This window comes from Stylophora pistillata, chromosome 6, assembly GCF_964205215.1.
Source record: "Stylophora pistillata chromosome 6, jaStyPist1.2, whole genome shotgun sequence".
In the NCBI taxonomy this organism is placed as follows: Eukaryota; Metazoa; Cnidaria; class Anthozoa; order Scleractinia; family Pocilloporidae; genus Stylophora; species Stylophora pistillata.
In genome coordinates, this window is record NC_142524.1 from 35,368,968 (window position 1) to 35,383,301 (window position 14,334).

Below are 14,334 nucleotides of genomic sequence, written 5' to 3' on the forward strand. Positions count from 1 at the left end.
AAGATTTTTGAGAATTTAGTTGCTGTCAACTGAATCAGACAATATTCCTTCACTGTAATCACTTTTAAGATCTAAACTTGCTTCAGTTCCACAAACATCAGTTTTTGGCAAATCATCTGACAGTAAATACTTGTTCAAAGATGAATTTCCATAATCTTTTGCCATACTGTACAACATTAGATAAGGTGTCTTGAATTCCAATAACTACATGATTTTCATATGGACTGGCAGAGTGAACAGACAGCCACAGCGCAATTCACATTAAACTTTCTGGTTTCACAGGTGTTATGTGCACGAATGACCAACAAATGTCCGCTAACAAAGCATATATGAAAATAGACTCCCGACTACGATATATGGCACGCAACAAAAATGTAACAACAAGCAGTTACCCATTTTAACTATTATTTAATTAGTTTTACATTGTCTAATTTACTTAGGTTAAAGATTAAGTTAAGCAGTTCATAAAGCAGGCTTACAATCCTTCATGCCGTGTAAGTGTTCGTCGTCTTGATCAACTTCCAATTCCAACATCCGCCTGCTGAAGACCACAGCGCTTGGCTTTCTTGATTTATCGCATTCTTTCCTTGTACACAAACTCTTCCGGAGGACTCCATAGTAAACTCTGTATTCTCTATCTTCTTCCTCTCTCGACTATCGTCTATTTCATCTATTTCTTCTCTCCGGATATCGCAAGGTCAAAAGGTCATAGCCTCGTCATATCATAGCTTCCAAAAGTTCAGCCAGCAAGCCATGAGGGTAAGCCCTCGGGCAAATCTCTTTTGTACTTCTCACAAGCCAGCTTTTATACATTTACTTTAGTTATCTAGAATGTTCTATTACTATTTATAACGTATTACAAGTTGTACTATTTTTGGAAACTGCTGAGTCACATGAAAGAAGTTTCTGGAATATTACAGATTATAGATAATTCTAGAAAAGTCTGGGATTGCGTGACAGATTCACTAAAAATAATTCGATCTCGTAACACAGGCATGACTGAAAATCGGCACTATTTTGAACTCTATCAATTTTAACCCCTTTCAACTCAAATATATCGTTATGTATACTCTGATAATACTGTACTAAGCTTTTCAGTGACGATACTTCAAGCAGCACGCATGTACCTTGAGAATGGCTTCTACCATAAATATCCCTTGCACGAGAATCGATATTTTTAAGCCCACATTGCCTTTACAATAGGTAGCAACTGCAGTACATCCTATTGTCAAGACAAAATTGTTGAAATTTTTGGCTATAAAGTGAAAAAGGCTCTATCTAAGGAGGTACAGTACTGCGGATATCCTTCTATTGTAGCTTCTTGATGAATAGTGGCAGTGTAACTTTCATTGTATTGAAGTTCATAGTCAGTCTCAAACACATTTAAAAGTGTGGGTAATTCTGTCAGTAGTAGGAAAAGGGGGTTTCTGGCACATTTTTTAAAATTGCCTGAAAAACAGGGCACTTTTGAAAAATGATTTTTTTCATTTTTTATCTAATTTAAAAAAAAAAACATGATTTCAAGGCAAAATGATTGACGCAGTTTCTTTCAAAAATTAAAGAAAAATTGAAGAATTTTGAGATTTGATTCAGTAGTAGAAAAAGGGGATTTCTGGCACAATTGCCTGAAAAACAGGGCAGTTTTGAAATAAATTCAATTGCCTCAAAAACAAGGCAGTTAATCATGTTTTGAAGGACATTTTGAAAAATGATTCTAATTTTTTATCTCATTTAAAAATGAAAAACGATGATTTTAAGGCAAAATGATTGGCGCATATTTTCCTTCAAAAATCAAAGCAAAATTGAAGAATTTTTAGATTTGATTCTCAAGACAATCTCAAAATGCGTTTGAACCATCAGAAAAAACTAATGACAACATCTTAGAAATAATCCCAAAAAAAACACATAGAGGCTTATGAAGCATTCTCTTCATCGAATTCCTTCAGGAGGTAACTCAGTGTTAGGTGGAACAATCTGAAGCTCTTCTCTGACAAATCCTCGCTTTGGTCCATCTTTCAGATAGTAAAGAACAGGTTCTTTTTCATTCACAAGTGCTTTTTCGATATTGAAAACTTTTAGAGACCAGATTGGATCTGTTGCTCTTCTTTGTCCACCTTCTAACTCCCCAGGAGCATAGAGATATCTCACGTTTTTTGAATAGTCAAGTCTCTTTTCTTTCAAGCCAACAGGTCTTGAATAAGAAGTTGAACTCTTTGCGCCAACCACCTTTTCTTTGATTGCGTCAATTGGTTTCTTTCCAGTCAATCTTGTCTCCTCACGATTTAATGCTGAAACAAAATCTGGAAGCCTCTTCACCCATTCTGTTGATCTCGTTCTGTCTTTGAAGTTCATCTCTTGGCCGTACTGGAAACTAAAAAAGCGCTCACCCAAAGTTCGATTAAATCGCTCAACTATCCCTTGATCTCTATGAACGTTTACATTCCCTCTTCTAATTCTCACATCATGCTTTGCCATCTCTTTAGTTGTTTCACCCATGAATTCACGACCAGGATCAACCTGAAGAATTTTTGGCCGTCTCAAAAGTCCTCTTTTGTAAATTGTGTGGAAAGCCTTTGAGACCTCAGAAGATTCTTTTGAGGTGAGAGGTTCAGCAGCCTTGAATCTGCTCGCAACATCGACCACTGTCAATGCATATTTATGAACCTTTCTAAAAAGTTTGTCATGAGGAAGGAAAAGAAGATCGGCCTGATGAACTGCATTTGGAAAATCAACATCAAACGTTGGCCGTGGGATATGCTTAGGTGCAGGCAAATAAATCTGCCAGATGGCTTGTCTCATCAGCCAAAGCTTTGTAACATCTTCAGGAACCCGAGCTTCTTCTGCCAACTTTTTCACTGCACCCAATCCCTTCCAAAATCCTTTCGGGCTATAGTAAACCCTTGAAAGTTTTCTCTCCATTTTCTTTTGCTTTCACAAAAATCGACTTGCGGCTAATCCCAAAGCCAAAGCCATTCCTCCGGCATAAATCATTTCACCTTGTTTCTGTTGTGTGCTCGGTTTGTAGAAGTTAGAAAAATGTGGTTCTTTCATATCAAGCTCTTTACTACGTGCCTTGTTGTAAAGCTTTAAAGCATAATCTGTATCAACAAAATTTTGATTTGCCTCTTTTTTGATTTGGTCGTTTGCTGCAATCCAATCGAGAAGCTTTGTTCGATTCTCTTGATATTTCTCATAAGCTGCTTGGTATTTTTCTACAGCAAGATCATGTCTCTTCATTTCTTCTTCAACACTATTTTTATCTCCACTCAAATATTTCGCGAGATAGCTCCCACCAACAAATGCAGTTGCATTGATGAGTGCTCCTCCAATCATTATTGCTATGCTTGCCATTTTATTAATCGCTGGCAAGTTTTCATCATGAAATTAATCTCATAGAATATTGAGTTAGTCTGCGTTGTCGCCGCAAACTTAAATGCATTTCTTAAGATGGCAAAATCTTCTGTACTTCAAGATATTTTTTGGCTGCGATTGATCCAGCGATCACGAAAGTGAACTTTACATAGTTCATGAGATTTGAACTCGGATCAGAAGTCATCGGTTCTTTGATAACTCTCTTTGCCACCCATCCAATTCCAGCAGCCAATCTGGTCAATGTGGCTGAATCAGTCAAAGTTTTCACAAGTGTATTATCAGACATTTTTATTTAAAAGACAAAAAAAAAAAAATCCATTGGTTTTACTCCTTTTGGAATTTGAGGCAACTCCGCTGATTCCCCCGCAGAGATGCGCTGAATTTGCCTTGGTCCTGGCCCTAGTTCTGGGTTTGGTCGTGATTTTACGAGCTCCATCAACTCTTTCCTTTTATAGTACAGTCCAGCCAGTGAAAGAACAATACTTGCTACTGAAAGAATTTGAGTGAGTGAGAATGATGATGATGATGATGATGATGATGGCTCTAGTTTTGGTTCTGGTTCTGGCTCTAGGTTTGGCTACTTCGAAGCATTCACCTTTATTTGCTCTCTAACTCTTCTGTTATGTTCAGCAAGTTTTTTCCCAGCAGCGACGCGCCCTGGATCTTTTTTCGGTTTCGTCTTATTTTGATCAGTTGAAGTGATCTGTTGTGTCGGCGGCGACCGTTGCCCTCGCCCTGCTGGATCTTGAGTTTCTTTTTCTTCCATTTTACTTCTTGTCACATTATTTTCAAGTTTTTATTCAAGTTCTTATTCAAGTTCTTATTCAAGTTCTTTTTCAGGTTCTTCACAATTACTTTCTACTTCAACATTAACCACATTTGGTTTTAAGGGAACTTCAACATTTTTAGCAGTGAGAAGAGCAGCACTTGCGATCGCCATGTACTTTCCATACTTCAAACTCAAGCTTCCTGCAATCACTCCGAGTTCTCTCTTCACAATGAAGTCATCGTTTAGGTCTTTCATTTGCTTTCCTTCATCAACAGGGAGAAAATACGCCAACGCTTTATGCGAAAGCTGAAGAAATGTGTCGACTATCGCATCGCAAGTCTTTGAAGAGATTGAGGCCTCATATCTTTTGAAGTACTTCTCAACATCTTTTTCAGAAAGCCTTTTGACTTGATCCTGGGTGAGAGAGACACCAATCATTTCCTTTGCTCTTCCACTCGCAACGAGAACAGCAAGTTGCTCACGATAATCTGAATCACTTCTGGGTTCTGCTTCGAGAATGTTGATAGCAATAATATCTGTGATTGCTTCTTGTTCTTTGCTCGCCTCGCTCATCTCTATTTTATTTCTTTTTCAAATTTTATATCGAGGGGATGGCAAAGTGATAAAATCAGATGAGAATATTTCTCATTCTTCAGCTTTGCTATTAATTCAATTTGCTCTTCTTTCGACAAATCACCTGCATAATCATCAAATGTTGCCTTCATATCCTTGGCTGAAGGTGTGTAGAATAAAACCAGTGCAGCAATGTTTTCTTTGAATGGTTTTGCGATACTTGTCATCTGCTGTGTGAGCACCCAAACACTGATTCCCTTATGTCTCGCGCTAAATGCTAAATTCACGAGTTCATTTGTCCTCTGCTTCACATCCTTTGAAGCCGCACAGTCATCAAGGATGATAAGTGTATTAGTTCCCTCATAAACAAAACTAATGAGCTTGAGACAAAAATCAATCTGGTTTTGAAGTGGAGTCAAGATAAAGAGGTCTTTGTCTAAATCTCCAAAATTATTATAAGTTTTGTTGTGGATGAATGTTGGACAAATCAAAAAAATGTAATCGAATTTCTGATTGAATTTATTGCTAAAAAGATTGACGACATATTTTGTCTTTCCTGAATTTGTTGGTCCAACTATTAATGCATTGAAAGGAATATTCTGAGGATTCATATTTTATAGTGGCCATGTGTAAAAGTTGAGATCTTGTCTTCTCTTATGATTCTCTTATCATCATTTGCGCTCAGAGCAATCTTGTTGATGGTCTCACTGAATATCTCATGTCTGTGTGATCTGATTACATTTATCTTTCTCATTGGTATCTTTTCGCTAAATAAGAAATTTTTGTAGTCTTCGTGAGTTATATTCTTCTTTATCACAGTCTTCTTGATTCCCTTGCACTTCTTCTCTTCTTTGCCCTCAAGAATCTTGTAGCGCTGTAAAGTTTTGGTCTCAATCCAACAAACTCCTCAATAATCTTTCCACCAGCCTCATCTTTCATCATGCCCACAACTTTTTTGTTGCAACCAGTTGGGATCTTTGAAATGTGGTCTTTTGGAAAGTTGCTGGTGTCAAACTTTTCTTCAACATCTGCTGCTATGTCCTTGTAAAAGTCTTTAGTTTTAATCTCATACATGAGACTGTCAGTGTCTGTGAAAAGAAGCTTGGCTTTATCTCCATAGTTCTTTTTTATGTAGTTAATTAATTAATAATAAGTTCTTATATAGCGCATTAAAATTGAACTCTATGCGCTTTACAATTACAAATTAACAAAATTTCAATAAAAATCCTATACATGCAATTCGCTACTCTATCTAAACTAATGAGTTATTACGTGTTATACATATGTTTGACAACGTACGATATCAAAAAATCTGGTGGCTTAATTTTTGAAAAGATAAGTTTTCAATAAGCGTTTAAAGGAGTCAACAGATTCGGCGTTTTTTATGCATTCAGGTAGTTGATTCCACAAATACGGTGCGGCGTAGGAGAATGCTCTTTGCCCATACGTTTTAGTTCGAATTGTTGGGACCTCAAGTAGATTCATATTTGATGAACGGAGGTTTCGTGCTGGAATATATCGACTAAGAAGTTCAACAAGATAGGTTGGAGCCATGTCATTTAGTGCTTTGTATGTTATCAACAGTATCTTGAATTGAATTCGTTTTGTGACCGGGAGCCAATGAAGTTTCATAAGTATAGGTGTTATACTGTCTCTTGATTTAGCACCGACTAACAAGCGGGCAGCTGTGTTTTGGATCCGTTGGAATTTTTCGATGTCACAAATCGGTAGACCGTACAATAGGCTATTACAGTAATCAAGTCTCGATGAGATGAAGGCATGTATCAATCTTTCATTTTGCTGTGTCGAGAGGTATTTACGAACGCGACCAATATTTCTGATTGCTAGAGACGACGATTTACAGATGGAATTTATATGCGAGCGTAAGTTCATCACAGAATCAAGCATGACGCCTAGGTCTCGGACAGTATTAGATAAATTAATGATATCATCTCCAATATTGATATTACAGAAAGGAGGATTTTTTGAGAAGCGTGAGAGGAAATGAATGATTTCTGTTTTTGAAGGGTTGCACTGCAATCTGTTTTTCTTGGCCCACTCCATGATTGCATTAACACATGATTTCAATCTTTCCATGCCTAGCATTCTGTCAGAGGAGTTAATCTTTATGTAAAGTTGCGAATCATCAGCATATATCATACAGTTTAGGCCATGTTCAGCAACAATGTCTTCTGTGGGCGAGGTATACATTAGAAAGAGTAGTGGACCAAGTACTGATCCCTGGGGTACGCCGTAGGAGATATGTCGAGGCTTAGAGATGGAGTGTTTGATCTTCACTGACTGAACACGATGTTCTAGGTATGATTTGAACCATTTCAGTGCGATACCTCCAAATCCGAAACGTTTCTCCATTCTTTCAAGTAATATGTTGTGGTCGATCGTGTAGTTGTAGTGGAAATCGTACATCAAAGTCTTGCTGACATCAAGACTAGCCATTCCACAGAAAACTGGCTTGTCAAGCTTTATTGATGTCCTCCCCATATGTATTGCAATGAGATTTTCGTCAAATATTGTGCAATGCTTGAAGTTTGGTTTAGCCGAAAGCTTTTGTGCTTTCTTTTGATTGTTGAGAAGCCTCACATCAACTCGTTTCCTGATATTTTCCATTGTTTTTCCAAACACAGAGTTGTTCATCAACTTGAAGAAGTCCTTTTCAAATTCATTCTTTGCATTCGTGCGCAAATTTGTGTTGAGCTCTATATAACTTTACAGCCAAGGTTCTTCTTCAAATTTGATTCCTCTGTAAATCTTCTCCAGTCTCAAGCCGAGTTCAAGGCACTGTTTGAGATTCTGGTGATGAATGATACTTTCTTCTTATAGTTCGGATTTGGCACAAGTTTCTCGACTTTGTTTGAGCTGATCATGATTCTCTCTGGAGCAAGAGGATAATCGTTGTGAAGATCATGAAGCTCTTTTGGATATTCAAGATCAACCTCAAGAATGCAGGGAATATTTCTCTCGCTCGCTCTCCAGCCTCCAATCCCTGCCTGACTCATCCATTTGAAACCTCTGACAGGAAGAGGTTTGCACATTGCCCATCCATAAAGATTGTTTGCGTCAAGATAAGTCAGATATTTTGATGGTTTTTCCTCTGTCAAACTTTAAATTCATGTATTTGTTGTTTGCTTTTCCATAGCGATTTGGGATCATTGAGATTCCTCCACGAATTACTTTCTCAAACATCAGAAGCATGTCCGGATCACTCAAAAGCTCAAGCTCAACTTTTGTCACCTTCAATGCTGGATCCCAAGCCAATCCAGGAGCAGTGTAATACCAAGCAGGATCGAGATTGTAATTCTCAAGGCAGACGTTTCTGAACTCTTCAAACACATCTGCAAGCAAGAGAACATCTGATTTGAGATAAAGATCATGATAATCACCCATGTTCTTCATCTTGAACTCATTCCAGATTTTCTTTGCGTGCTCATAATCTTCTTCACTTATATCACAGTCATTAAGCTTTGAGTAAAACTCTCTTTTTGGTGGAAGTTCTGTTTCTCCGAACTTTTCAATGCTGCTCATGTAATCATATGGATAAACACCCTTTCTTGAGATCAATTCGATGTCGCTCTCGTCTCTAAACACCTCCCCAGTTTTCTTCAGCCTATCGTGGCTCAGATTACTGACCAGTTTATCGAGAGAAGAAGCCATGAACTTAAAACTATCGATAAAGCGAAGCTCAGTCTTGATGTCGACTTCTTCTTCTTCTTTGTTGGTGTAAGAGCCAACAGCAACAGATTTGCTGAAGATGATGTACTTCTCTTCATTTTTGGGAATGCATTTTATATCCCCCTCGGTCTTTCCAAGATTCTTGACAAAAAGATGAGAGTCATAACCAGCCAAGTTGTGAAATATGACAGGAGTGAACTTTGGCTTTGCGAATTGAAAATTGCAATTTCTGTGTGCAGCTCCTTTATACTTGCCAGTGAAATGTCAGTGATCTCTAACTTTGTCGCGCGAGTTGCCAATCAAAGCGAGTACAACAGGATCAGTGGGGAAAGACTCACCACATATCCAACAGCACTTCGCCGCATTGAACATTTTCTTGTCTTCATCAGTGAAGATCATCTTTTTAAAGTCAAATTTTTTGTGTATCTTCTTGATGTTCTCTTCTAGCATTTCAACAAAGATCTGAGCAACATCCTCATCTTCAGACTTTGCTCTGTAGATGACTGGCTCTTGAGAATAAGGCTGGTCATCGAAGCAGACAACCTTATAGCAAAAGCCGGACGGTTTATGTTTTTGATATTTAATGGTAAAGCTCTTATCGCTTCTTGGCTCACAAGAGTGAATAGGTTTTGTGAAAGATTCAAAGTCAGCATAAACAACAAAGGGCACTCTTATTGATCGGTTATGTTTCTTGAATTTGATAAAAGTTCCTTTTTTTGGCATTTGAATCTTGACAGCCTCATTGTTTGCGCAGAGCACCTCGTGCTCCGCAAGCTTTTCTTTGCTTGAAAAGTGATTCATACACCTGAGACAAAATTCTTTTGGTTCTTTATGCTTTGAAACTTGACTCGAGAGAAGCCTGCTGATGTTGTTTATCAAGCAGTAGTGTTTATTAGCAACTGCGTTTGCGACTGCGTCTCCGTCTTTCTCGATAAGAAGAAGAATGATCACCTGATTCCTCTCTTCGGCTGGCGACTTGCTTATTCTGAGAGGATAGACTCTGGCCTCACTTTCATAACCAAACACGTTTACCGCGATATTTTCGTTCTGTTTTTCAAAATTTTTTATCTTGTCAAGCTCAACCGGGAAGTTGATTCCTCTCCAGTCGAGTCGATCATATTGTTCTTTAAGAATCTTTGTTAGGGTTTTTCTCAAAAGGATAAAGCGCTCTTGTAATGCACCATTTAAAACATTCATTATCTTGATTTTCCATGTTGATCATTACTTTTTTTCCTTTAAGCGCTTTCGGTAGTTCGCTGTAAGAGCTGTCGTTCAAAGGGTTGTACTCTACAAGATACAGGTCAAGGGAAATGACTCTGTGTAACTCCCAGTTACTTCCGTTATTGTTGAATTCTTCAATTCTTTCTTGAATAGTTTGTACAAATCTTTCATATGTTTCGCTTTCATCAGTTGCATTAAGATTTTCAATTGTGTTGGTGTGGAAATAAGCGTCAAGATACTGAACTTCTCCATCCATAGCTCGCCTCTTCATCTCGCAAGAAAGAATCATCTTGAGTCTTGTCTGGCGGTTCTCTCTCATGATTTTCAAAACTGCCGGTTTTGCCTCCTGCATGAATTGATTTGTCCCAAAACCCTCAACTCCATCTATTCTGAATTGTCTTACGAAACCTCTCAATGCAGATGCTGACTCTCGAACTGTAGCGCTAGTGCCAAATGGACTATTTTCGTGGTTTTCAACGCACTCGTTCCATTCATCTGCTATTGTCGCGTCATCCGAAGTGGTGACGTATGGTCTCAATCCAAGCATCTCTTCAATTTCTCTTATTTCTCTTCTCCTTTGTTCTTGCGGATCAAGCGTCAGCGTCTGCGTTAGTGACTGCCCAGAATTTCTTGTTGGTCTGAGAACTGGAACATTGAAATCTGCTGGAATTGGGTGATCAATAATGTTTGATATCAACTCAATCAACTCCTGCTTTCTGAGGCTTGAATATTTTTTTAGCCCGAGTCGTTTTGCCTCGGCTTTTAATTCTTTAACATTCTAGTCCTCCATTTTTTATAATAATATAAAAAATTTAGATTTTCATAAAATTTTATCTCGGTTTTTTTTTCAGCTTTAGAAAATCATTTTTGGAAATTTGCTGGAATAAGATCAGTGTAGTAATTATAAAAATCGGCTTTTCTTTTCAAAGTAAATTGTGAAATTTTTCTGACCTCCCCTCGCTCGCCTTCGCAGTGATCTTTTATTTCTTCATCTGTCAAAAGCAGAAAGAGGTCTTCATCAATATCTTTTGGAAAGCGATAAGTTTTCTTCAGTCTTAATCTATCTTCTTCTATTCTATTTTTCCAAAATTTATTTTTTATCTTGTAAATGAGATCAAAATCTATGTACATCATAGTGAATTGATGGCCTGTTATCTTTTCACGCTCGTCTCTCAACCATTTTTGATATTCCTTTCTCGGTTCAAGATATTTGGCTTCAAGGCGCCTTTGAACGAGAAAAGTTTTGCTTTTTCTGAGTCTTCTGTCAACTTCTCTCTTTTCTTCATCGCTAAGAAGATCATAATCATCAAGAGTCCATTCGAATGGTTTTAATAATCTTCTCACTGTTTGTGTTTTTATTTTTCTTGCTGGATCTCGAAATTTACAGAAAAAGGGGAATTCTTTGTCTGCTTCATCCATTTCTAATTCTTCTCGCTTAGCTTCTCGACTTCCTGACATTTTTATATAATATAAAAAATATTAAAAAAAAATAAAAAAATGGAAGAAAAGAAAAATTCGGTTCCAATAAGCACAAAAGATTTCAGAGAAATTGCCAAAGGCTGCGGAATAAAATACAGAAACAAGATTTCAAGCAAAGAATTGAAAGAAATGCTCGGCTATTGTCCTTTGAAAAACAAACGGAAGGTTGAAGTGAGTGATGAAACGGGTTTTCGCAAAGAATATCAATCACTCGGAGAAGCCGCCAAAGATTGTGGAATTTCGAATTCTTCCACTATCAAATATGCACTGGATAATCAAAGAAATTTCATCGAAAGAAGATCAGACCAGAAAAAATTATTTGTGAGAGAAATTTGGCAGGATGTCAATAAAAACTGAAACGGAAGATTGTTTTTAATGACGAATTATCATTGAGGGGAAGTAGATTCTTTTCACAGAAAGCGAATGGCACGTGCTTTTTTGTGTGGCGTGAGCGATTACATAAGAGTTTTAAATAAATGACAAATAGGGTTCAAGAACGTACTTTACCAGCTAAAATATTCGTGTGTGAAGAACTACGCTCTCAATTTGCATTCGTGGACAAAATACATTGAATTCAGCTTAAATCAACATCTAGAAGCAAAAATGGCTAGAAACTTTCAAGAACTTCAGCTAATCAAACAGCGCCTTGAAGAAAACAAGACGGCTTTCCCAAGTTTCAAGAAATATTTTGATCGATGTTTTTTGAGCATAAAAAAGAATTTTTCAACCAAGAAGAGGAAAACGATGACGCAGTCGCTGAGAAGAAGAATGAAATTAAACAGAAACTGGAAAGAAGCTTGATGAATTGGCCAAGCGAATGAACAAACCTCTCAAGAACAAGCGTTTGAAAGTGTGGATGCCTTGATCAACTTTCTGGGAAGATTGAAGCGAGGTATTGTTGTTTCACAAAAGCGAATTGTCATTCTATTAGAAAGGTTTGGTGCCTACTAAAGCAATGCTAAGGATCTTTTAGTCGACACTGAATACAACAGGATAGAAGAAGCTTGTGGCTATTCAAAGCGCTATTTCACTTTTTTGATTTGGTTCCACAAACTTTGTCAATCTTACCCAAAGATCAAACGTTCGTCTGAGCCAATACGTACATTTTTGTCGAACAAGAAGATCGCACAAGAGATATGTGAAGAAAATCACGATTTCTGGAGTACTCCTTAAACACGTTTTTTTTTTCATGTGATTGCTTTATGAAGCTGACGTTTAGAGTTTTCTGTTGTGTTGGGAGGCTTGAATTTAACTCCCGTACAGACTAAAGTGTTTTTAATTGATGAATATTAATTGATTATTGGGAAACGCGTTTCCTAATATAAGTCAAATAATGTATTGGGAAACGCGTTTCCTAATATAAGTCAAATAATGTATTGGGAAACGCGTTTCCTCCAAATGTTAATTCATGATTTTTGTCTTGAAATAAACAAAGAAAACCCACTCGGTCTTTTGTCGAATTCAACTCTCAATTCTTTGCGAGTGTAAGCAGAGAGGCAAATTTTTTTTGGTATTCTTTTTTTATTTCCTCTCTGGGAGTTGCAGTCTCTTCCTCAACTTTCTCTGGAGAATTTCGTGAATTATTTTTTCTGAGTTCTTTTTTCAGAGAATAATATTGATCAATTTCGCTCAGTATCGAAGCGAATTCGACATCTGTTATCGAAGAGTCTTTCAAGGCCTTTGACACGAGTCGGCTGATTGTTCGTTGCTTCGCTTCAGCAAGAGAGACGGTTTTTTCATGTTTTTCAGTCTTTTTCACGATAGATTTGTTCGCGAGAGTCGTCGCAGCAGACGCGAAAGCAAGCTAACCCGCAATGCTTGTCAAAGGCGCAGAAATTATAATTCCCACACCACTCAAAGCACCTGCGAAACCACCTGTCGACAAAAGAGCTGCCGTAATGGATGTGACTGACGATGTTATGCGGCACACAGCTTTTACTCTCTTGTATTTTTTTGCGACTTTCTGGTGACGTGAAATCTCATTTTCAATTTCCTTCTGGCAATCACAAATCTTTTTCAACCTGAATTTAGAGCCTGAATTTGGGAGAGAAGGATACAGCGGTGGTGCACTTGGTAAAGTATTTTCAGCAGACATTTTCTATAATTAGATTATCTCAAACTCAAATCTCATTGGCATTCCATTAAAATCAATTATTTTGTCATTTTCATCAGTCACAGAAATCTTCATTGATGTGATGTCATTCCTTTGAGATATTTTTCGCAGTGATGGGGTTTCAGAAAAATAGTTCACCCTCTCAAAGGGTTCTCCCGCAATGTCAAAACACGCAAGAACTTATGACGGCTTTCCAGTTAAGGTGGCTCGTACCGGTTTTCGTCTTTTTGATGGTTTGTAACTTTGAAAGAATACAACAGAAAGACTGACCAAGCCCAGTTGAACACTTTTACGGGGTTGAATTATATAATCATTGGCTATCCAAAAATAGCTGTCATTTCGTCAGTCGCAGTTTCCATGGCAACGCTTTCATAGGCTTATTCAGACGCATCTTTTAGCTTGTGGCTTAAATAATTCGAAAACTAACCCGGTGACCCCATGATTTTTTTTAGAGATTGCTTTTGGCACTTGAAAAGGAAAATGCTCAAAAATTTTAAAAAAATTCTACGGAGCGGAATTTCAGAAAATCTAGAAAAAAGGCAATTTTCAGACATCGCAAATTTCCTTCCGTAGAATTTTCTAGTTTTTTTCTGATGATTCCTTTCGACGTTATCATCATATTGGAACAATAAAAACAAGGGGTCACCGGACTTGTTTTCTTGCAATAGCTTTCGTGAGTTTAGCAATTTCCACGCGCGTTCTCGCGCATTTAAAAATCTGGATTATATAAGATCGACGGTTGCTCATGATCTGTTATAGCTACCGCTGAGAGTTGCGTGTGCTCGAACGCGCGCCTACGATCTGATGTTTACAGACGTTTACTGCTAATTAAGAAAATCATTAAACAGCTGTCAAAGATAGCCTCCCAGGCTCATCTTAAAAATCCTACACACGACTTCTGGCTATATCATATTATTTTCCTTTAAGTTTCAAAGTCTTCTTCCACTTCAGGTAGATTATCCTTCACTTGAGTTCTTCTTTTTTCGCCGTCGCAAGATTTCATATCGGTTGAATATTTCTTTTAAATGTGAAATGAAGCAACCTTTACTTCTCCAAAACTTGTCTTCTTTATCTTAGTTTCTATCTCCTGCATTCACAGTAGCCGCTCAACACATCA

General features: G+C 37.6%; 2 protein-coding genes and 1 pseudogene across 2 annotated transcripts; all 3 read right to left on the minus strand.

The window, feature by feature from the left end:
• Positions 1 to 1,929: 1,929 nt before the first annotated feature.
• On the minus strand, positions 1,930 to 2,919 carry LOC148729598 (uncharacterized). The gene has a single exon (XM_088725169.1). The coding sequence runs from the start codon at positions 2,917 to 2,919 to the stop codon at positions 1,930 to 1,932; it is 990 nt and encodes a 329-aa protein (XP_088581295.1).
• Positions 2,593 to 4,384, minus strand: LOC148729599 (uncharacterized). Its single transcript, XM_088724907.1, has one exon. The coding sequence runs from the start codon at positions 3,349 to 3,351 to the stop codon at positions 2,932 to 2,934; it is 420 nt and encodes a 139-aa protein (XP_088581033.1). The 5' UTR covers positions 3,352 to 4,384; the 3' UTR covers positions 2,593 to 2,931.
• A 6-nt stretch (positions 4,385 to 4,390) lies between these two features.
• LOC148729600 (uncharacterized) lies at positions 4,391 to 7,342 on the minus strand (annotated as a pseudogene).
• Between the last annotated feature and the right edge of the window lie 6,992 nt (positions 7,343 to 14,334).